The 26,134-nt window shown below is 33.8% G+C and overlaps 1 protein-coding gene across 1 annotated transcript in view; it reads right to left on the reverse strand.

Annotated features, from left to right (window-relative positions):
• Window positions 1-26,134, reverse strand: part of LOC120421949 (uncharacterized) — a 194,241-nt gene that overhangs the window by 109,102 nt on the left and 59,005 nt on the right. The window contains exon 2 of the mRNA XM_039585259.2: window positions 10,635-11,073. Within this exon, the coding sequence (XP_039441193.1) occupies window positions 10,635-10,899 (265 nt within the window). The 5' untranslated portion in view covers window positions 10,900-11,073. The remainder of the gene's footprint in view (window positions 1-10,634; window positions 11,074-26,134) is intronic.

Genomic DNA, 26,134 nt, shown 5'->3' on the forward strand with positions numbered 1-26,134 from the left:
GGCTGGGTTGGGAGAGATTTTTTTTTGTGAGGCACTTTATCGTGGCTCACCTTTTTGAACTTTGCACTGGCTGTGGTGGGGGGGTTGGATGTGCCAAAGTTTTTTTAAGTGATGATTTTTACGGTTGGGGTCATGCATAGTGATACAGTTATCTTCTTTATCGGTAAAGATTGTTGTATAATACATTATCGATTTTAGCTCTGTTCATGCTCATTCGCCCTAATATTCCAAGTGTGTATTCAGTGCCTTGGCTCAGTGTCATATTCTCGTACACTTTGGAGCCCAAGGCGGCGAAGTCCTTGTAAATGAAAGGAAGAGACTAGTGGTTGCTACTAGCGAAGTGGCCGACAGCTATAAAGTCAACTTTGTTTTATTTCATGCTTGTTCACAGATAAGAAAAGCTTGGTTGTAAATTATTCAAAACAATAATACATAGTTTAATAGTTTTCAATGATCAAGGTAAAATTTTCAAAAAGTTGATTTTGTTCGAAAAAACCTTTTGTTGACCTGATTCCACAACATATTTTTCTGCGTGTAAACAGATTACACTGGAAACAATCAAAATATTTTTTCATTAAAAAAAATAAAATAGCTTACGCTAAAAAATAAAATTTACTCGCTGTCAATAAATGTGTATTCATTTTTTTACCAATATCAGGATTGTTTTACATTCCAGATCTTTTATTTCATGTTTGCTCTTTGTCATCAGCGTCATGCTTTGAATTCTCGAAAGCTTCGAAACCCGGACACCTGTTTATGCGAATAATTGATAAAACAAGATCGTTTTTATCAATTATTCGCATTATAATTGACAAGTGTTTTATTATAATTTAACCGAGTTGAAAACTCTCTTTTTTACTCTTTCTGAAAATCATTTTTGTTTGCTTTCAAAGCGTACCCATTAAAAGTTTTTAAAGGTGTTTTTTGTATACTTAATGGAATTTTAAAAATTGCCAAAATAATTTCTTAAACCTTCAAACCAAAGTTTTGAAATTTAGAGCAATGAGTATATTTTCGCATGTTTAAAAAATTTCAATCTGAAATATATTAAAAAAATAATGATGGAAATGGAAAATTTTAATAGTAGCTCCTAATAATGAAACTTTGATGAATCGTGGATTGTTTTGCTTGTGAGTTCAACAGAATATTTTTTGTTGATTTGAAAATCTATACCAAATATGAAACAAATATTTTGACATGTAATACACAGTAAAAAAATGTGTAAATTTGGAAGGTGTAATTTTTCAATGTGTAATTTTCAAAAGTTGAATATTACCTCTATTATGTTGTAGTTTTACCTCAATTTTGACTGAATAAGTGACATTAAACAAGAAATGTGGTTAAATTTCTCATTATTTTTTACTGTGTATAGGATTTGTACGCATATTTCTTAGGTTAAATCAAGTAACCTAAGAAATATGGACATTGAAATATCAAATCAGTAGAATTTTAAAATTCAAAAGTCAATATCACAAAATTTGTTTTGATTAATTAACGATTTAAAAAATTAAACTACTTCAGAAAAAAAATACTATTATTCATCGATATTTATTTTGATAAAAATTGATAAAATAAATATATATTTTAATTGACTGATTCTGTTTTTAATTAATAGTACAAATTATCAAACATTAAATAGTTCGTATAAGTTCTATTCTGCTGGATAACATTATAATGTGTATAGTAAACTTTAGTTTGGAAATATGTTTGCCTCTTTAAAAGGGAGGTGTATCACTTTCGAACAAGTAATTCTTTTTTAGAGCAATTCCAGTTCAAAGTTTGCCCATAAGTTTGCCTTTGACAGTTTTTCAATTTGACTTGTCTTATTATTTACGTAAGCTTATTTACTATCCAGGTTTCTACCACACTGAAAAAATATTCTATTTACAGTAATGAGCAATGTTATTAAACTTATATCTGTAAGCTCATACATTTAATTGAAATGCCGTCAAAGACAAACTTATGGGAAATTGGATGAGCTTTCCGGTAAAAATATTTACTAAACTGAAAAACCAATATGGTCAATATGGAGAATTTTATGTAAAATTTTGTGAGGAATCAATTCACACTATCGATTTTGAAAAATTTTGACGTTTAGACCACTTTCCAAAAAAAAACATTTGTAGTAAACGATTTTTGTATTTTTTAGGAAAGACATCCCATCTTACATTTTTCGTGAGTCTTTTTGTAACATTTTAGGCTATTTCCTCAAAAATTTTGAGCGAAAAAAAAAACGTGAAATCACCATCAAATTTTACTTTTAAACTTAAAAACTGAAAAATCTTATAGAAGTGGCAAGTATTTTTGTTTCAGTGTAATTTTTTCAGAAAGCCCGTCCAATTTCCTACAAGTTTGTATTTGACCACTTTTTGATACGACGCAACGTCTTCGAGATACAGTAATTTTTAAATTACAAAATACAAAAATATTTAAATACCTTACGCCCTCCTCAAATGATATTTTCGAGTACTATTGGCTCAACATACACAAAAATGGCTTATATAGGCCTAGGATAACATGTCTACAAAGTTTCATTGAAATCGGAGAGGGTCGGGTACAAAAGTACCAGAAAAATTCCTGATTTGAGCTGGAGTTATATATGAAAACGTCCTATAAACACAGGAAATGCCAGAGCATATAGAACCATTTTAAAATAAATTTAGTTTTTTGACAAATTTATATTGAGTTTTGATAACTCAATTCACTAACATTTCAGTCCAAATTTGTGCGAATCATAAGTAAAATCGAGTGTCCGGAATTCGAAGCAAAAGTGTCCGGATTTCGAATCAGCTTTTATCAGTGTCCGGGATTCGAAGCACAACAAGCCATTTTAATTTTAAAATTCTGATGAAAAATGGTTAGAAAAGGCCTATTTTGCATGCATTTTCTTGAAACTGACTGTTTATACTACGTCCTGATGATATTTCTACATTTCCAACTTATTACATGATTTTTTGCAAGCTATAACAAAAATGATATGCTACTAAGTGTCCGGATTTCGAATCATGACGTTATTTTACGTATGAATGCGGACTGTTTCAATCAAAATTTGAACATTAGGAACACAGATTTGAGAAGAATGATAACTCTCCGAAAAAAAAATATTATAATTATTTCATTGTCATTTTGTTGACCAAATAAAAAATCAAACATGTGCTTCAAAAATTTGCAAAATATTATTGATTTATACATATTTTTCTTCAGCATTCAAGTTTTGTACTAAGCTTTGGTTAGAAAATTCAATATTTGAAAAAATAGATATAAAAATAACTGAAAAACGCCCAACCAAACCTCAATATTAAAAGTTTCAATCTGATTGAAAACACATGGCTTCTTTGCTCTACGTTGTATTCAACATATTGAAAATTGATTTCACAGGTTTGTTAATGAAAATTTCAATTTTAGTCATTATTTTTTCTGCTTGTTTCTTTTTTGGGGAAATTTTGAAAGGTAGGGTGACAAAACCTAGAAAAAATAGCAATGGTAAATTCCAAAAAGGGTGGCTCTATCTTGTAAAAGTACAATTTGTTGATTTCAAGTTTGTTTGACTGTACACTAAAAAATCAAATCAGCTTGTGCGTTTATTTATAACGCTAACCTGTTAGTTTACAACTTTCTATCGGGTCAAGAAAGAAACAATAAAAACCTAGATGCCAAATTACTAAACACCAAACTTTTTAAGAGCCAACAACATATTAATGACTTGATCAGAACTGATATTTTTAAATAAGATTCTAACAAAATCTCGTGCTGATATATTTCAATACTTTTAGTTCTCTGAATATAGTACATATTAAAAATTTGGTTTGACTTCAAAATGATTTTCATACTTCTTATTTTATTTATTTGTGCTAGAAATTTTAAATTATCCGAAGTGTATCAAATCGACGCGCCAAGATAGCACGATAAAAAATATAAATAAATCCTTAAAGATTTTTATAAAATTCTATGCATTTTAAATATTTAAACAACTAATCAGTCAAAATCTCAACCTTAAATCTGCCCCAAACTAATAGAAATTCTTTCCAACAAGTTTTTCCGAGAGCCCATCAGCTGCGGAGCCTCCCCTGCTGATGAAAGTCATCACACTTTTCCCCGTGGCGGCGGCGGCGACATACCCTTGAGGGCCATTAACGGAGGTCTGAACTTTCATCAAACCCCGGCATCGCCTTTTTCAGCGAATCATCTTCTTCATAAACCCTTCGTCGACCGCCTCCCGAGCCGGAAAAAGTGTCCCAAATTATGACCCCACTCACAAGAGACAGCAGCTCAGGGCTTGGGGGGAGGGAAAGAAAAAACAAGCCGTCTCACTTGGCCCACATTTAATCGAAAAAGTTTTTCCCTCCGTGTTGCGTCGTCTTCGACGACGTCATCGTCCTGTGGGGGGTGAAACAGTCCCAATTTCATTCATCAACCACTCAGCCTGGTGTTTTGGATTAGAAACCTTAAGAATTTAAATGTTGTTGAGAAATTTATGAATTTGGAATAATTTAAATTTTCACATTTTTATGTGGTTCATATTTATAACATCAACTCAACCTTAAATCAACACCATGCAAGTATATTAAATCCCATGTAATTTTACATCGTTTTCGCAGTGAAAAACTTCCCGAACACAGTGCGAGGCAAAGTGGTGAAAACTCGCATAAAATAACCCCAGAACGAGCTTAATTAAAATATTTTCTCAACCTCACACTTTCCCACCAGCACCACCCACTAACCAGCAGCCAGTTATTGTAAAGTGGCAAACTTCACTTGGGTTTCTGTGTGTATGTTTAAGTGGAAAATTCACACACCCACACTCCCTCCACAAAACATAACAAATGGATGAGAGCGAGTGGGGAAAGTGAGAAAAGCTCACACAAAAGCTCTCAACCCTTCGGAAAAGCTCCGTTCCTCTCACCCCCTCGCCCACCGGTTGGAATATGCTTCCGCCTGTCAGAGTGGCCCTGGCGTGGAACGGCCTTAAAGTTTCATGGCCATAAATTAGATTTTAAATATTAATTGTTGAATTCAAAATTATTATTTTATTTATGTCATCACTTTGGTAAACAAACCCGAAAGGAAGCCGGCTGGCAGCGTGTTACTGCCAACAAAAAGGGAGCAAGGTTGAGGGTGGGGGCGACCTCCCCTAACCCCCTTCTTGGGTTGAGCCCAACTCCCCATTATTTATACCACGTAATTTGAGCGCCAAATGCCGCCTCTCCGCCATGAATACCGTATGAATTTGTGCAAATTTTCCGCCAGTTCTCCGCTGCTCGGCCAAAATTATTACGGTCGGCGTTTCTGCGGGGCAGCCAGCCAGCCAGTTCAGTGAGTTAAGGGAGCAAAGCCCCATTGGGAAAAAAATATCACACAGAGTTTTCGGAGTGGTGTAAATTTCGCCACGTGGCTCCCCCCAGCTGACAACAGAGAGTATGGTCAGTGCTGTGAGAGGGGAGGGGTGGTGACACTCTTTGGTATAGGGCTTTTGTTTTGGAAAACAGTAGGGCATGAATGGAATTTAAATTGAAATGAATGGGATCAACAGTAAACAACATATTATCCTGGAAAATGCACAAAGGGAGTAATGAGCGTTTTGTTTTGCGCCATTGTAGTTCACAGTGTGTATGAACAAGTGAAAAAAGCTTTTGGATTCTCTTAGAAATACTGAATTCGAAAAAAAACTGCGTTACCTGCTAATAGAATCATGAATAACTTGGACTACACATTACTGATAAATTTATCAATCTTTAATTTGAAAATTGCATGGAAATATTTATCATTCTTATTTGGTGTAATTTGTGTGTATTTAAGTGCATTCGATTATTGTATGTTTTTCGCGATTTCTTTTCTTACATTTCTGGAAAAAAAAATTATTTCACACCTTATGTCAAAGTTCTTCGGAGCTTGCGGGATACACGCAATGTTTACATTTGTTTATGAAACCTTTTCAAAAAAAGTTTAGGTTTTACTTTTATTTTTTGACTTCGAAAGTAGGACGGATATTTGCTGAGTTATAGTTTCTTCAAGATATTTGTGATGTAGAGCAAACCTTGTTTTTTCTAGTTTCTTTTTCCCAGGCTTTATCTCAGAATCCACTGGTTTCATCTTCAATGTATTTACAATGTTTGATATTTTCTGAAAAGAAAAACTATTCGCTTTGCTACAACTACAACATGAACTATAACTTCGCTCATTTTTGGGATAATCGCTCTACAATTAAACAAAAAATAAAAAAAAACATTAAGAGGCAGTATTTGTAAATTCTGCTCGGTTTGTTCTAGAGGTCGTATCGACGTGCTCCGATTTGGATGAAACTTTCAGCGTTTGTTTATCTATACATGAGATGAACTCATGCCAAATATGAGCCCTCTATGACAAAGGGAAGTGGGGTAAAACGGGCTTCGAAAATTGAGGTCCAAAAAACCTAAAAAATCTTAAAATTGCTTGCATTTCCGTAAAACTTCATCAATTCCAACTCTCGTAGATGCATTTGAAAGGTCTTTTGAAGCACTTCAAAATGGGCCATAGACATCCAGGACCGGCTTGACTTTTTCTCATAGCTTTTGCAAATTACTGCTAAAAAATGATTTTTTTAAAACCTTAATATCTTTTTGCAACAGCCTCCAACACCCATACTCTCATAGGTCAAAAGATAGGTAATTTCATGGACTATAAGCCTATAGCATTAACTTTTTGGCCAACCACAGTTTTTCTCATAGTTTTTCGATTTTTCTACAACAAACATTTTACAACGTTAGTTTTTGCCCTGTAGGCCTCCATAGCGGCATTTTTTGGTCTCATCCAAATCGGAGCACCTCAATACGACCTGTTACACATTGGTGAAAAACTCGCTCTTAAGCTGTTTCTATAATTTAAGAATGCAGGCAAACTCTAATCTCAAACTTTTCATAAATCTCATTTAACGGTGTACATTAACCAAAGCTTTTGTACCCAGATTTTTGCTACAGACATTTTAGTTTCTTCAAAACTACGGGAACTATAGATATAATTTTTTAAGCATCCTCTAATGTACTGCACAGAAAAAAAAATCATGGTAATATTACATCTGGGAAGGGGTACATCTTTTATGTCAGAAAAAAGGTGTAATTTTACCTCTGAAAATGTGTAATTTTACCACTTTTCTAGTGTAAAGTCACTTTTTCAGTCTGAATTGAGGCAAAATTACATCATAAAAGAGGTAATATTCAACCTTCCAAAATTACAGCTAGAGTCTAATGGACTGTCTACAAAATAGTTTACTCAGAAAAAAGATTAATTTTGGAATGTTGAAAATTTGGTAGGTTGAATATTACCTATTTTTTGAGAAATATTATAAAACATGTGTAAAAATGTGAAACTGAAAATTCATCATTTTCTGAGGTAAAATTCATAATTGTTTTGACACAGAATCTGTCACCATTTCCTGATGAATATTACCATCATTTTTTATGTGTACAGAAAATTTTGAATATTGTACAATCAGATTGTTGCAACTTTGGAATAAGAAAACAACAACTTCCTTGATTGATGTGCACCCTTAAAATAAAAATATTTAGAAAAAAATCCTAAATGCAATGGGATAGTTGTTTATTATATTTTTTTTTATTTGCAAGTTTCAAAAAAATCAAACAAAAAAAACCATCTACATTAACGACCTCAGTTCACAGAAAAAAAATGATGGTAATATTCATCAGGAAATGGTGACAGATTTTGTGGCAAAATAAATGGTAAATTTTACCCCAGAAAATGATGAATTTTCATCAGTTTTTGATGAATATTCATCAGGTTCACATTTTTACACATTTTTTATGTACTATTACACAAATAAAGAGGTAATATTCAACCTACCAAATTTTCAACATTCCAAAATTCAACTTTTTTTTCTGTGTTCTTTTGCGGTCTTTATTGCAAGTTTCTGCTCTAACCTAAGAGCCCAAAGGCTTGAATGGGGAGGGCACCCAAATCTCTTTTCTACTCCTTCCACTACAGGGTTCGAACTGACATCCTTTGAATTGCGAGTCCAACCGTCGCCAACGATTCCTCCGGAGCAGGCTTGGTTTGGTGTGTTGTTTGTCTTTATAGCAAGGAGAGGACTCCCTCACCTGGAATGACTCAACGGGACAGACGTTTTACATCCCCACCCGATGGAAGGTTGGAGCAGACGGGAATCGAATCCATGATCATCAGAAATTGAAAATTCCGTTAGTTGTTTTAACTAGTGTCACTCTCCATCTAGATATAATTACACAAATAGAAATGGTTGGCACATTTTCGGTCTTATAAAAATGTACTAATTTGAGTTGAATTGTTGAAGATTTATTTAGTTATATCTACTGTGATAAAATTCAAAACTTGTTAACTTGCTCTTATTTAGAATTTTTTCCGTTGGTATTTAAAATCGCACTTATTACCTATCTAATGACTATCTTTTATCTTTTTAATTTACGTTATTTATTTATCTATGATCAACAAAGAATTAAGCAGCATTAGTTTGTTTTTTTAAGTCTCCATACAATTTCGGAAGCTTTCTTTTCAAAAATGATTTTTGAATATTTGAAATTCTTTTATCTGATAATTTAAGGGATCGACCGATGATGTCGTCAGACAAGTTAATTGCTTCCTAACAATAATACTCGATCAATTTTTTTTTCATTAGGGACCATCCATAAACCACGTGGACACTTTTTTGGGAATCCGTAACCCCCCCCCCACCCCCCCCTTCGTGGACAATTGTCCATGCAAAAAAAAAAACTTTTTTGTATAGATCGTGAACAATCAGTTTTCTCAGCACTGGCTGAACCGATTTTGACCAAACCAGTCGCATTCGACTTGGGTTGGGGTTCCATATGGTGCTATTGAATTGTTTGAAGTTTCGATAAGTAGTTCAAAAATTATGTACAAAAATTTGTTTTCGCATATTTTTGGAAGTTGAATAAATGGCAGTAAACTGAACCAAATTTCATCATGTTATACATCGTTAGTTTGGTAATTGAAAGACCATTTTATCGAGCCCGAAACATTGATAATCTGGCAACCCTGTCTCTAGTTATAACCACTTAAGTGATATTGTTGTACTTTTTTGTAGCCGGATCCCACTTAAATGCATGTAAACAATGTCCGGATCCATCATCCGACCCATCGTTGGTTAGGTAATCAAAAGACATTTCTAACGAGTCCAAAACATTGAAGATCTGGCAACCCTGTCTCAAGTTCTGACCACTTAAGTGAAATTTATGTACTTTTTTGTAGCCGGATCTCACTTAAATGTATGTAAACAATGTCCGGATCCATCATCCGACCCATCGTTGGAAAGGTAATTTAACATTGAAGATCTGGCAACCCTGTCTCGAGTTCTGACCACTTATTAGCCCTTGAGTGATATGTGTGTTTTTGTATTCCGGAACTTAACGAAATTAGTCGAAATTGGTGTCCAAACTCATCATATCACATATCACCCATTGTTGGAAAAGAGTGAGGAAGGCACCAACCACATGGGTGAATTGAGTTAGTTTTTTTATTCATACAGATTCAGGTTCAGGCCGGCAAAACTCAACTTTCTACGTACAAATCGGCTATGCTTCTATGCTATGCTATCCCTTGGTAACGGGCTTGAATAATGAATCTATAATTTCCGTAGTAACCAGTAGTTGAAAAAACAAAGATTTGTAAAAGTATTTGCAAGACAACTCGTCAGTTGTGTGCTATCTTGTGACAACGACCATTTAGTACTTTTCGAGAAAATCGATTTTTAAAGTTTGTTGGTAAATAATTTCATAACTATAAATGATAGAGCCAAACTTTTTGAAGCAATCGGTTCGTATACTATCGCTTAACAAACGCTCCAAGTTTCAACAAATTTGGTTACACCAGTTAAAAGATACAGTAAATAATGTAAACAAAAATCTGAAAAGCACGTGTCACAAGTGTGTTTCGAAAGTAAAATTGTACTACGTGTCACAAGTGTGCACAGAATTCCCATACAAACTAAAATAGACTTAAATCAATAGTTTATCCGACTTGATCAGTATATTTTTATAAACAAAAGGTTGCATTGCCTTTAGAAAGTATGTGTGTACATAAATTTGTGAAAAACAAGAAAAAATTTCCGCATTTTCCAACAACATGTATGACGTGTCACAAGTGTGCACGATCATTTTGATGATAAATTGGTATATGTCACAAGTGTGTATTGCGATATCTGGGAAACGGAAGCGAGTTTCCAAAATCGGGTTAAAGCATCTTGTAGTGTTTGTTAAGTATAGCAAAACGTCATCATTAACTCATTTTCGACCAAAATGGTCTATGTCACAAGATAGCACACAGCTGACGAACTGCTATCGTGTGTTTTTCATTTGTAATTCGTTGTTTGGTTAAAATATCCAGCTAGCATAAACTGTGTACCAGGTAAAGGATTGTGTTTAATGCTGTTAAAAAAAAGAGATAAATCAAATATGAACATCAATTTCAAATATTTACACTTCTTCTTAAAATCCATCAACTTGTTTTAATTGGATGGAATGAACTCAACGTTGGGTTTATAATGTAATTGCTTTTTTAGTATTTTACTTCACAATTTTAGTTATTTTGGAATCCCAAAAACTAATTAGATATCAACATACACCACACCATCAAAACATTGAGAAACTCACCGAAACTCTCCTTCTCATTTTTGGCGTAACAGTGGCCACCGTACCGGGGCAGGACGACCGCAAGCAGCACGCAGGGCACGGCCAGGGGCCACCACCGGACGACGGAGGCGGACGCAGCAGACAGCAGTAGTTGCTGACCACGACTGCGGCGGTGCAGATTCTTCGGACTTGCCGGACCTTGGACGAGAAGGACTAGTGCCACCAGCAGACGGCGCAGCAAAGCAAGATGTCGCACAACATCATTACCGGCGCGATTAATGGTCATTGTTGGTCAAGTGGGACATTTTTGTGGCTCGCGCTCTCCGAATGCATCCGTCGTCGATGATGATGGCGGCGGCGGCGGCGACGTTCCTCATCGGTGGCACCGGTTCTCGGATCTAACGGTGGCTTTCCGGCTGAGCTTCGGCCAACTTGCCGAACCGCGTCTCATTTTCAAGTCCTGGAAATGGAAACAACAGAAGGATCGATGAGTCCTTTGTGAGGTTATTACAGAGTTTGCTGTTAGGGAGTCTGTGGGAAGGAGGCGGATTTAGGTTCTGAGCGTAGATTTTCCTTCACTTTCGATCCTTTGGCCTAAAGCCATTCAGAAGTCAACATCAAAAACGATGTCACCCGTGAGGAATTCCTGGAGAACCCCCAACGTGATGGGATTGTGGGCGAGAGGGCAAGTTCGCATGCATAGCTAAACGTCAAGACAATTCCTCGAATGGCCGGAACCTTCCGCCTCTGATATAACATTGATAGACATGGATCCGGCTGCGATGCTGTGCATGGGATATGATGTTCGTGCTGTGGCTAGCCCTAAGCATTGATGTCTGGTGATGTCCGTTGCTTGCTTGCGGCAGGTTTTAGAATGATGAACCCATTTTAGGGTGCAGCAGATGACTCCCGGAACAGAGTGATGGCATATACCTGCTTAGGGTTGAGCCTTTGAGCTAAGGTTGGGAATAACTGAAAATTTGGAGTATTTTGTGTAGAAAAAAAAATCAATACTTTGTTGAACTTGATCTGTTTTAAGTATTTGAGGTTGACTTGAATTTTGTTGCTTTCTCCCCATGCTTCTAAATTACAGTTTATGAATACGTGGTACCCTTACACGGTCCATCAACTAGCTGGCATTACAAAACCATCATCATGTGAGCTTCAAACAGAATGACAATGCACGTTCTGATCCCTTGAAGTGAGAAAGGGTACGCGGTACAGATGACGAGGGATTCTGGAGAGATGACCCTGGTGCAGGGCCCGGATGGATGGCTGTCGAGAGGACTAGAACGATGATGCCACTGCTGCAGCATAACATTCATTGTAGTTCTGCATCACACAGAGAGGTCAGCCATGGGAACATTCCAGCTCAGCTGCACGGCATGATTCTTGTCACCAAAAGGACCAGGACCAGAACCCCGGGCAGAGTGAGTGAGTGGCATGGCATTTTTCCAACCTGCGCGGGGAAAACTTTGCTGGTGGAAAACGGTACAGCTGCTGCTGCTGGTGGTGGATGTGGATAATTGAAATTTATTAGTGCAACGTGGAGTTGCTTCCGTAGGAGCAGAAGGACGGTCTACGCTCTTACGCTGCTGCAATGGCGGAAGGAAGTGTCACTCGATGTGTGCTTCCAGTGAGGGTCATATTTTTGCTGGTTTGCATACTTGACGTTCCGTCGAGGGGACAGGTTTTTATTTTATTTGGAATGAGAGGAATTTTGATAAAAAAATGTGCAATTCATTAAAAATAGTCGAGCTTCTAGAATATTTTGAAAGTGATCCGTGATGGAAAATTTGAAAAAGTAACTTTTCAAGGAAAATTCTGAATGTTAATGTTAAATCTTTTAATCCAGACTAACATTTAAAAGGGCGTAATATTAAATTTTAAACATTGAAAATCTTACCATCAGTTGCTGAGATATCGTAATTAGCAAATGAAGGGTTGTTTGGGTGAGACTTAGAAAACTTCAATTTCCTTGTTTCTTTTTCTTTAAGCTGCACCAGCGGTCCAACCAGAGGTCCAATCTTTAATGTCTCTTAGACAATTTTAACACAAATTTTCTGAACTGTTGAAAAATCTTTTCAGAAATGGTCACTCATTGCCATTATTTTAAAAAAATAAATAACTGTAAATGTTTCACTGAAATCAAACTTTCTGTGGCTATAGCTTGAATCATGATTGAAAATTCAATTTTTGCAATTCCGTCGTGAAACTACTTACTTTTCCTGTCATTCTTGAACGACGAAATAGCCTACTTTTCTGTACCAAAAATAACAGAATCGAATAGCAACACTTTTCAAAATAAATGCTGAAAAGTTCTACTTTTCAGCACTGAAATGGGTGCTGAAAAGTTGAACTTTTCAGCACTTGTTTCGAAAAGTAACACTTTTCAACATTTTTTGATTTAAACGATTTATTGACAAAATACATGAAAATTCGACTTAAAATTTCACTCAATGGGTGTTTTTCGAAATTGCAAAAAATGTTGTATGGAACACGTTGCAAAACTTGATTTTTTCAGCACTCGTCTTATTTATCCAACTCGGTGAACCTCGTTGGATAAATGTACGACTCGTGCTGAAAAAATCCTCTTTTTGCAACTTGTTGCATAAACTACTATTTTTATTAAAATAGGTAAATTTTTTTACATGAAATTTCGATATTTCCAGAAATAAATATTTTTTCAAAAAATCATAACTCGTTGGCTTTAACTTTGAGGTCTCCAGAAACAAATGCACTTTGAATTTTTCAAAAATATTCTTACAGGGCTGAATGGTTTTTTTTAACCAAATTTGTTATGGAGAATTTGTGGAGTTCACTACTCTCACATATTGCATGCATTATTGGCTTGTATGCATCAAAGACAAACAGCCCTAATTCTCCATACAAACTTTAGAGCTAACCTAGGATTTTATAAAACAAAACAAAATCAAAAAGCAAACATGAATGTTTTCAATAATGTTTTAAAAGTCCCTTCCTCCCCAGTCCCCCAACAAAGTCGGCCTGCCCCCTGATTGGGCAAAAAACATATTTTTTTCGAAAAACTTCAAAATTTTAATAAAAGTTAAAGTTTAATGAACTGAAAACCAGTTAAAGTGCATTTTCCTGCGTATAAAATCTTATTTAGCTTGTTTGAACCCCTTTGAAAACATTTTAAATTTTCATAAAATACCAATGTACAGTCCGACGAGAAGTTTTTTCTTCGCGTAAAAAAAACCTACGATACCTCGATATTTGAAAACTCATTAGTCTGCTCATTGTAAAGCAAGTTGGCGCGTGTAAAATGCATTTTAATGCACTTTTTTCCGTCCAAATATTGAAACCTTACAAGCCTAGGTTAAATTTTTATATTTTTTTTATTTTTTTGGCCCCACCACGACTTTGGTCAAAGCCGAGGGACATAAACTTCATAAAATATTTGCAGCGGCCTTAATGTTTTAGAAAATGAACCTTTAATGTTCTTTAAATCTTTTAGATGTAAAAAAATGATTTGTTTGATTTGTGCAAATGAAAAGAAAAAATATGTATAATTTCTTGTAAATTTAAACTTTGCATAATTTTCAATAGTTTATTAACCGTAAATGACACATGTTCAATCAATATGTTAAACCAGGCTTTCCCAACGTCCGGCCCGCGGGCCGGATCCGGCCCGTGAGGCCATTTCATCCGGCCCGCGACGGCTTTCTAAAATATTTCTATGACCGGCCCTAAGACTGTTCATGAAGTATTAAATAAATTAAATTATTGCCTGAATTAAAAAAAATAACATATTGCATGAACATTCTTCATGTTTGAATTTAATTCTTATAATTTTAATATTGATATTATTAAACTGAAAAAATTGTGCACGAAAACAAAAATATCCATTTCGTAAAATTGTTAAATTTATGAAAAAACTTCTATTGTTATCTTAAAATTTACAAACTTTTTTTTTAATAAATAAGTAAGGTAAACTAATTTATTTTTCCAAAACAACTTTTTAGTGATAAAGTTTTTTTTTAAAAAAAAAGCTTGAAAATCAAATTATTCATAGTGAAAATAAATCGCTGGAAATATTTTTAAAATATTGAAAAATGTATCAAAAACTTGAATAGATTATTGAAATTTGAACGTTTTTTTTTATAAAAAAATATATCTAGGAATTTAATTCCAATCGTCAAAAACAATATCTATACAATTTTAAACAAGCAAAAATTAAAATAAGTCAAATAAACAAATTTTTGAATGTTGTTTGTTTTTCATTTTTTAAATCAAGATATATGAATCATATTTGCAACACTAGTTCTTTTATGTATTTGCTTTAAAAAAAACTCAATCATAAGAAATTTGAAAAAAAATGTGTTTACTTTTTCAACTTTTATCAAATATTAATTCCGGCCCGCCACTGCTTCAGAAAAATCAGATCTGGCCCGCAGGGCCAAAAGGTTGGGCACCCCTGACTTAGAGGTAGGGCTTCCCGTGGACAGAATGAGCTAAAATTTGGAATTTATCCTAGTGATGAGCCAATCTTTGATTTCAGAGGGTAGCAACGAGGAAGTCCAGATTTGGAGCACCTTAATGTCTACAAAGTTATAAAACGTTTGTTTTTTTAATCAAATTGAGCTTTTTCAATCTGATCACATTTTTTTTTAATTTAGGTATCGCAATCACAGTTTGGAAGGAGACGGAAAAAATAGGTCTATTCCCGTACTGCAGAATTCTGCAATTCTGCACAAAAACGGCAGCAGAGCGTTCCCGTACTTTTCTACAACAAAAGTAACTTTTCTCTCAGGCAGAACTTCTGCGGTGAGAGAGGTAGAAGTTGCAGCAAACCCATTCCCGTACTTTTCTGCAAGCTCTCTCTTCTCTTTCTTGTTGAAAAGTTACTGCAATTTTGTGTGATGGATATTGACTACACGCTTACATAAAATCTGCTAGTTGGGTGAAATTAAGCATTTCATTATAAGTTGTAATAAAAAATGATTTTGGGTTATTTTTTTTATGTCTGGTTTTATTGAGAACGATTGTTTCATGTAAACGATTTCAGGCTTAGTTCATTTATGTAAATGATGTTGCGATTTTTTTAGTGTTTATATTTTTACCTGATAAAAAATTGATAACTTAAGCCATAGTATTACAGCACAGCTAGTACCCCAACAAAAAATTGTACTATAAAAATAAATTGTTTTTAACAACTTTTAAAAGACACATTTCTTTTGAGTTTAATGATTTCAAATAAATATTTGTTTACGAATAATTTTTGAATATACCTCGGACTATACTAAATATGTGTGTTAAATAACAGGTAAATTTAATTGGTAAATAATAAATTATAAATTATATTCTTAAGTTTTTGAACTTTTAATTTCTACGTCATCTTGAATCATTATAAATACACATTTTTTTAAGTCATATTTTAGATTAGAAACTCAAATTTAGAGGATTCAGATAATAAAAATTTTGACTGTTCCTATTTTATTTCCGAATTTTTTTCACCTTTTTTTATTTTGAATATTTTAAATTAATTTTGTTTTGAACTTTAATCATTTTGAAATATTTAGTTTTTAATTATTTGATCTTTTAAGCTTTGAATTTTTGATTTTTTGTTTTTTTTTCTGATATAATTATTTGCATTTTTTAAATTTCTCAAATATCTGATTTGTTTTTTTTAAGTTTTTATATTTTTAATTATGGATTTCTTAATTTCCTGATTGCTTAATTAATTTTTGAGTTTGTGATAATTTTTTTTTTATTTATCAATTCTACTGCGTCACCGTTGTACTTTCATGTGACATCCAGTCATAATTTATTTATGTTATCCTGAATAATCTTTCAAACATTCTGCTTTCAAACATGTATTTATGGTCCCTTCTATATAAAACCTTTGTTTGTCTTTTTTATCATATTTATTAAACGTACCTGCCACTCTCATTTGTAAAATTGTTTACCTAATGTAAAATTTTTAAGTTGTTTCTAATATATGATTTCTACCTAAGCATAATTAATTTCTAGTTACTTAATAAATAATACATCCTTGATTTTTTTTAATAAAATGTTGTGCTGCATAAAACAATAATGTCCCAGTTCTAGAGGTAAACTTCTTTCAATTACTTTTTTTGTCAACCATTTTTTTTTAAATATTTTGAAATAAAAAAAATACCCAATTTGAGTAAATCCACTCAACTGTGTACAATGTTGCAGAAAAAGTACTGGAACGCGCTACCCAGGCAAAATTTTTGCCGCTTCTCTCCTTGCAGAACTTCTGCAAAAGAGAGAGATGAAGAGAGCGAGCTGAAAAGTACGGGAACGTGCTGCAAAAAAGTGACTTATGCTGGCTGCAGAATTCTGCAGAAGCTGCAGAAATTCTGCAATTCTGAAAGTACGGGAATAGACCTAATAATTCCGTAAGTTGATCACAGATACACAGACACACAGACATTTGTTCAGTTTTCGATTCTGATTCGATAGGTTTACATGAAGGTGGGTCTTCGAGCTTAATGTGAAAAGTTCGTTTTTAGAGCAGGATTTTAGCCTTCTTTCAGTGAGGAAGCCAAAATGGGATTGATTTTGTTTATTTATATTTGCCAAGTCTCCCTCTCGAAAAATACATGAAACTATTGAACTGTTATTTTTTAAGAAGTGAATCCTATTTCCAGCTTTAAATGAAAATTAATTAAATTTTGATAACGTGCACCTTTTTTTATTTACATCCTATATTTATTATATTGACATGATCGCAAGTAAAATAAAATATATCTCAAAATTTAATCAAAGTACATTCATCCCGTAATTTTTAAAGCTTATTTAGTCTGTTTAAACAAACCATCTCGTTTCAAGGGTGCCAACCACAATCCGCCACCACGAGCCTATTAGTTTCGCCCCAAAGCTTCGGAAAATTCCGAGAAAATCCCACACAAACAGAGCCTTTGACAGGCCCCGGGTGGGATGGCACATTCCTAATTCAGTCAATCGCATTAATTAGCATGAACTTCCTCCATCGACAGACGACGAGACACGCTCCATTTTCCGTTGATTGAGATTGTCACGCTGATGAATCAGTTTCCCTTCGCTTGCGATTGAAGTTGGTGCGAGAGTGTAATCTGAGCGTTTTATTCACAGCCGGGTGCGATAATGGTGGGCGAGGTCGTGGCGTTGATAACTGTCGGTAGTTAAGACACTTGCCCTAATTGACCCGTTCGATTGTGGGAAATAATACGCGTCAATTATCGCAATTCAGCAATGTAATTAAAAATTAATTATGTTCGATCGATTGCGGGCTCCGGTCCACTTTCGATTGGTCACGTGTCGTGTTTCAGCTTTGCTGGCTGCCTGTTTTTTTGCAACTTTTGCACAAAATATTACCATTTTTTGCCTACGTGATGTGTGATATTTATCGCACCTGGTGCCGGTTTTATCCAAGCTAGTGTGGTTCAAAATTCAAATCTAGAAAAAAATAAATCAAGCGAGTTTTGGGTTGAGCCAAGAGTATGTGAATGAACTAACTTTTTTTTAAGAATCATTTTTTTTCAAAATTTAAGTATCACCCTATTATTCTCAATCACACACGTAGAATGAACTTTTCCACAGAAATAAATTAAACAACGACGGGACAAAAAAAAACAAGCAAAAACCGCAAACAACCGCCCAACAGTCCACGTGGCACCCAAGGTTGGTTCCGATCGAATTCCGGATCCGGCAAAACACGGTGGCGGCCAGAATTGTTGATTTATTGGTTCCGATAATTGGTTTTGCTGACGGCAGCCACAAATTTGCACCTCATCCGCAGCTCCTGACCGTGCCTCCAAAAAACCACCGTCAACCGTGGTGGTGGTGGGGGAAGGGAGACTTTATGACTGCGCCGAGGTACCCCCAAAGTGTTGGCATTTCTGTGGTTAGTCGGTGACAGGCGCGGTTCAATGAGGCGAGCGTGGGAGAGGTGTAAATTTGATTTATAAAAATACCACACTGGATGAAGTTCGGGTTTGTCGGGGGGCTCATCCCTCAGTTTTACACGTGGTCCACGTGGTTTGGGGTCACCGGATTATGGCAAATCTATGCGGTAGCGAGGGGAAAGCGACAACCGATTACCGCTGCTGTCCGCTAGATTACAACATTATCCGCGGTGGATTACCTGTTGAATTGGTGACTATTTGTTTATTTTGTGGGTTTTTAGACATTGAACCTTTTGAATTTGAATGGTTTTGGTCTAGTACTCATCGTGTTTAAAAAAAATCAAAATTGTAGATTCATCAGTGCAAACAATCAGGTCCTCAATCAGGTTTCTCAATGTTATCAACAAAAACGGGCTTATTTATTTTATTTTTTGTATTTTTTAATCCTGCTGAAACTATTTTTGTGCCTTCGGTATGCCCAAAGATTTTTTTGATCGATTTGGTGTTTTCGGCAAATTTGAAGGTATGGATAAGGATTTTTTTTGTAATTTTAAATTTCACTTGTTGTCACTTTAACTTGATTTGCAAAAAAAAAAACACTGTTGCAATTCCAGACCGAAACTAATTTTTTAGGTACTTTTTCTCGACCCTTTCCGATTTTAATGAAACTTTGTCCTACGCTTATATAAGCCATTTTCGTGTATATGGAGCCAGTTTCACTCGATAATGACATTTGAGATGGGCGTAAGTGTTTTATTTTTTTGTATTTCTTAATTTAAATATTGCTGTATCTCGAAGCCGTTGCATCGCATCAAAAAGTGGTCAAAGACAAACTTGTAGGAAATTGGACGGGCTTTCCGAAAAAATACACTGAAAGAAAAAAAAATACGCTACTTTTATCAGATTTTTTGATTTTTAAGTTTAAATGTCAAATTTAAAAATGAGCCCATGATTTTTTTCGTTCTCAAATGTCATTATCGAGTGAAACTGGCTCCATATACACAAAAATAACTTGTATAAGGGTAGAATAACATGTCTACAAAGTTTCATTGAAATCGGAAATGGTTTTTTTTTTGTTAAGCCTTATGACTAGGGCGTCCAATTTTCCCGGGTTTTGAATTTCCCGGGAAACGGGAAAAATATTTTTGGAATCCCGGGAATTCCCGGGATCCCGGGAAATTTTTGAATCAGTAATAAAATCTATGTTTCATTATATTTGTTATGTTTTCAAGCTTAAAATCATTGAATTAGCTTAATAATATCAAATGGTTATAATCCTCACTTCAATCTAAACAAAGACGACAGTTTTAAAATAGCCTAAAAGATTTTTTTTTGTCTTTGTGGTGTTTAGAATTTTATATCAACTATTTTTAATTCCAGTATGATTAATCATTTTTTTATTTGCGAATCAAATTACATAATTCTTGAGTTTTTTTTTTTTTTTTTTTTTTTTTTTTTTTTTTTTTTTTTTTTTTTTTTTTTTTTTTTTTTTTTTTTTTTTTTTTTTTTTTTTTTTTTTTTTTTTTTTTTTTTTTTTTTTTTTTTTGAGAGGGTCCAATAAGCTTTTGTTTTCCATATGTTTATAGGACCTATTCAAAAAAAAACTTTGGAATTCTTTCATATTTTTTTTCTTTTATATATATTTTATATGACATGACTAAAACAGCTAGAAAACAAACAACAACAATAAATAAAATGATACCAGTCAATGTAAAATTTTAGATAAGTTTTGAATTCATTGTTTTATATAAAACATATTTTACAAATTATCTTCAAGTTACTACCGCCAACCGAGGGAAAATCAGAATTACAGTCTAAATAGGTACAGGAGATTTTAGAGCAATACATTTGGAAGTACAAATTGTTTTGTTCTGTTACTGTTTCAACTGAAGTAGTCCAAAACATCATGCAAATATTTTTTGCTTTAATAGCTGTATTTATTCGTTACATTTGTACGTTTTTGCCCTAGATGCCGGTGTTTGATTATAAATAATTTGATATGAGATTTATTTTTTTTTATTTAAAATCAAAAATATACGTAAATATATCAAAAATAAATTTCAAAAAAATAAAATAATAGAGAAAAAATGTAAAGCACTAGGCATTTTGCGGACCTGGTAATTCAAATTATAATATTTTTTCCTTAAATGCCAATTTAATGCTGAGATTTGCTGAATACAAATTTCAATTCATTTTATTGTTCTACTATTTTCACAACCAAATCTGAATTTCAAGACCAAAATATGATTTTTTTTTCAATTTCGGGAATTCCCGGGACAAATTATAGAAAATCCCGGGATTCGGGAATTCCCGGTTTAGGAAAAATCCCGGGATTTTTGTCCCGGGAATTCCCGGGATGGACGCACTACTTATGACCACTGCAACCAATTAGAGGAATATTGTGGTGATCGGAAATGGTTGGGTACAACCGATTCCCTATTTTACATGGAATTGATCTAGGGGAAAGTGGGGCAAGTGTAACAAGCTAAGGAAGTGCTCGTTATAACCCATTAAAAAGTTAAAAAATCTGTCGGATTCTATTATAGTCCTCTTTTTCTAGGTCTTGACTAAGACCTTGTTAGAACAAGTTTTTAAAAAATCCTATTTTTTTATGTAAAAAAATGATTTTAAAATTTTTGATTTTCCGTACGTCCTACTCAACTAATGGGGCAAGACGGACAACCCGTTGGGGCAAGAGGAACAATTCATGAAAAAACATGTTAATTTGCTAACAATTGAACTGTTATCACTTAGACTCATCAGATTAGAATGTATCTGAAAGGTGTCTTCCATTTTTAGATTAAATAATAATATTTTACTAAAAATTTTATCGTTTTTACGAAAAAAAAATTACTTGGATGATAAATAGTAAATTTTCATAATATCACTATATTTTGTATGGACATTTTTTTAACAATTGTTTATCAGTTTTTAAGTACTTTTATGCATTTATTTCCCAATAAAATATAATGTTGCAGCAATTCGTATTTTTTTTCCATACTAAAAATCCATATGGCACACTTGCCCCACCTGAACAAGATTTTTTAAAAGCTCTCAACAAAAATAACCAAAAGTTAAATCATACTTTGTAATAGGTGCATGTCATTGGTAGGGACACTACTAATCTAGGAAAAATAGCATTTTGATAAAATGAGCCATAAACGAACCCTAAGCCTTATTTTGTACTTTCCAAATATTATAAGAAAACAAAGATTTAGAGAAAAACTTAAATAAATCTTACGCCCCGTGGCGTTTACGTCGTTTTGGCGGATATGTGGTAGTAGAATCAGCTAATTGCATTGCTAGCAACAATTCCTCATACTAGAAATAATCAAAATTGTAAAAATTATGGCCGTACGAGCGATTGTTCCTCTTGCCCCATATGGTCGTCTTGCCCCACCTTCCCCTATTTTTATTTATTTTTAATTTTTTGATATGTTTAGGAGACATCAAATGCCAACTTTTCAGAAATTTCCAGGTTGTGCAAAAATTCTTTTTCCTTTGCTATGTCAGAACACTGGCGGTAAGACCCAAAAAATCTTTGATCGAGTTATGAATTTTTGAATCTATACAGATTTTTTTTTTCATTTTTTTAAAATCAAACTTCATTTCAAAAGGGCATAATATTGAATGTTTGCCCCTTCTAAAATGTTAGTCTTGTTTTAAGAAAAATGAAAATATTGTTTTTAGATAAATCGGAAAATTTCACGAATGTTTCATATTTAAACAGTGAAAATCGGACCATTAATTGCTGAGCTATCGCCATTAGAAAATGGTGAGTTGTTTGGGAGGGATTAAAACATTAATTATTTATCTTTACATGACTTCTCAGGAACTAAAGGTCGTATTATCAAAGTTCAAAAAAGCAATATATTGAGATTTTTTTATCATTTCAAATACTTTTTTTTAAATTTTGCAAACATGGGCACTTATTATAAAAAAACTAACTTAATCCACCTATGTGGTTGAAGCCTTCCTCACTCATTACCATCAATGGCTGTACACAAATTTCATCCATTTTTTAGATCTGGATTAAAAAAGAACATAAATATCACTTAAGTGGAGCCATATCTCGAGACAGGGTTGCCAGATCTTCTGTTTTGAACTCGATGGAAAGGTCTTTTGATAACCTAACCAACGATGGGTCGGATAGTGGATCCGGACATAGTTTACATACATTTAAGTGAGATCCGGCTTCAAAAAAGTACATAAATATAACATAAGTGGCCATATCTCGAGACAGGGTTGCCAGATCTTCAATGTTTTGGACTCGTTGCAAAGGTCTTTTGATAACCTAACCAACAATGGGTCGGATGGTGGATCCGGACATAGTTTACATACATTTAAGTGAGATCCGGCTTCCAAAAAGTACATCAATATCACTTAAGTGGCCATATCTCGAGACAGGGTTGCCAGATCTTCAATGTTTTAGGCTTGTTGGAAAGGTCTTTTGATAACCTAACCAACAATGGGTCGGATGATGGACCCGGACATAGTTTACATACATTTAAGTGAGATCCGGATATATGTGAAAACACATTTTTATACATAACTTTTGAACTACTTATTGAAACTTCAATCTGTATAAAACTCGATCTATGGGACCATAAACCAAGTCGAATGCAACAAGTTCGGGTCAAATCGGTTCAGCCAGTGCCGAGAAACATGAGCTAGTTTGTTGGTCACATACATACAGTATGTAAAAAAAGTATTTACACCCCTCGGGCACTATGCACATTTTGTGATGAAACATGTAAACAATTTAATGTTGACATAAACCTAGTACTAAGTTCTGTTCAGAAACTCATGCTGAACATTTTGCTGCAAAAAGCTCATGAAAAGATGTTTTCTATAAAAAGTTATATAACAAATACTAATACAAAAATAAATAAGGTGCAAAAAAAGTTTGTACACCTTTCGAAAAATTAACATAAATAAAGTTATTTGTTGACAAATCACCATAAATCCAGTCTCCCAACTCCAAATAGGCATCCTTGACTGATTAAAAATATAATTTGGATTGAATATAAAGTTTACTAATTACTTAGTATAAAAGTTTACATAACTCTTGAAATTCTATATAAAACTTATCTAAACTTAATTTTGCAAACTTTAAATTTAACTAAATGTCAATATATTACCATAGAATTGATAAATAAACATTCTGGAGTGGGTATAACACCGTTCTGGGGGTCTTTGTATCGCTAGAATAGATTTTTCGTTGGAATTTCGTACCAACCCGGAATTACGTCGTCGGAAAATCCGCCGGCATCCGAACCGGTCCACAATTAACAAGTCAACCTATGTGGCATCTAAAAGGACATAAAATTTCCGATCTTTTGATACCCAGACATCTAGGTTTTCTATAAAACCCACGTTTTTAAACACCTAGGCAAAAACGTTGTTATGGTTTCGTTTGAGCAATCTGCCAAAAATGTATGGAATTTCGTAATTTTTGTTCTCGTGGATCAAACTTACTTTTTGCCCAGGTAATTGAACCTTATATTTGTTATTTGTTTATTTGTATCCATGGAAACACAGCAAACGTGCATCGATTGGTTTAAATGCAAAATGCTCTAAATATGAGTTATTTGCTAAAAGTAATTCATTGATTTAGCACGTAGTGTGCCATGAGAAAACAACACCAGGTGGCCCTTAGTATTGTAGGATGAACTAATCATGTTTAAAAACAGATGCGATACAGCCGCACTTCAAATTAGGCTTAAATTATCTTTAATATTGTATACCAATGATGATTAATATCAACATTTTCAAATATTCAATATTCTTTCTTCACAAAAACTGGAATATCTCAGCTCAGAGTTGATGAAACTTCAAAGTTGCTTAGACGAAAATCTTCGGCGGAAAATTTTCTACAAGATGCATGTATTCTCACATATGAGGAAATTTTTGTGTTCAATACCGAGGGAAAAGATTGAAAAAAAGTAAAGCAAAAACTCGTATTTTTCGACATAAAAGTTACCGGGAAAGTGAAAACAAGGTTTTAAAAGGCCAAATCGATACATTAACTTGTTTATTGGACCACAGACCATCATTTAATGGTATAGGCTATTTGAAATTTTAAAATTTTCCATTTTTTCTAAGCAGATTTTGTGAAATTGTCGAAAAAACTGACTATTTTCAAAAAAATGCCCAGGGAACGTGGTAAACAATTTTTCCGAAAGTTTTTATGTATGAGAGAGTTGTTTCTAACATGATTTTCTATCATTTGAGAACTGAGCACATTGAATTCCTCGACTTCGTGTTTTTTTGGGACACGCTAATACACACACACATACACACAGACATTTGTTCAATTTTCGATTCTGAGTCGATATGTATACATGAAGGTGGGTCTACGATGTTTTTATACAAAGTTCATTTTTAGAGCAGGATTATAGCCTTACCTCAGTGAGGAAGGCAAAAATGAATAACTGCGACTGTTTTCAAAATAAAAAAAAAGCTGAAAAAGACTATAATTTGAAAACGGTGCACTTTATCAAAAATTTCACTGAAGTTATTTTTTGATTGCAATTTCGATTTTACTTCGAAAAATGAAGTTGAAAAATTGTTGCGACCAATGTTTCGATTTTTCGAAAAAAACAGTATTTATTCAAAAATTCATAAATTGGTCAAAGATTTTTTGCACATTCTGAAAATTTCTGAAAACATATCAGAAAATAAAAAAAAATGTTTTTGCAAATCAAGTTTTAGTGACAAAAATTGAAAGTATAAATCACCAAAATCAATTTACCGTGTATTTCAGTTATTTCAGTGTAGTCCTTATCCATATCAACTACTTTGCCGAAGACACCAAATCGAACAGAAAAATCCTTTAAATGATAAAGATTTTGCAGTTTTCATGTATCATTTTTGTTTGGACACTACTAAATATGTATGGAAAATTATATGGACAAACGAATGATGCAAAATGGCTTCTGTGGGCATACCAAAGGCACCAAAAAAGTTTCATCCGGATAAAAAAAAAACAAAAATAATCGAATGACCGAAATCTCAGAGAATTGTAGACGCTTCAGTTTCGTCCAGGTATGATGGATTTGGACTCCCTGAACTCTCTCCAGTCGACACGATTCCGTACCATTTGTAGCCAAATTTACAATTTTATTGATTGGCAGGATATCCACTTAAATTCAATTCTGTCGATTAGATCGTATTCAGGGAGCCCAAATCTATCATACCTTGACGAAACTGAAGCGATTTCTGTCAATCTAAATGCAGTATCATACCTTTTCGATTCATTCACTTACGTTTTCAAAGTAGATAATTTTTTCATTTCATAAAAAAATCAAAAAATGTATTTAAACATTTTTAACTTGATTTGTTAGTGTGCCGTAAATTTAATTTAACTTTTTTATAATATAAACAAAATATCTAGTCTTTTTGTATGAGATATTTACTTATTTTTGGTTACAAAAGAAAACTATGAAAGAACAAGATTGCAAGAATCTTGTTTTGAAAAAACTTTGAATTCCATCTCAGCATGCAAATCTTATCTTACACTCCTAAAATGTTTCCCGAAAAAAACACCTCTTTATAGCCCTGCCAGCCAGGTAACAAGGCACTCCAACTGAAAGGGTGACGAGAAAAGCCGTTTCCCTGAGTGGGTATCATTTGCATAATAATCAA

This window comes from Culex pipiens, chromosome 2 (assembly GCF_016801865.2).
Source record: "Culex pipiens pallens isolate TS chromosome 2, TS_CPP_V2, whole genome shotgun sequence".
Taxonomy (NCBI): domain Eukaryota; kingdom Metazoa; phylum Arthropoda; class Insecta; order Diptera; family Culicidae; genus Culex; species Culex pipiens.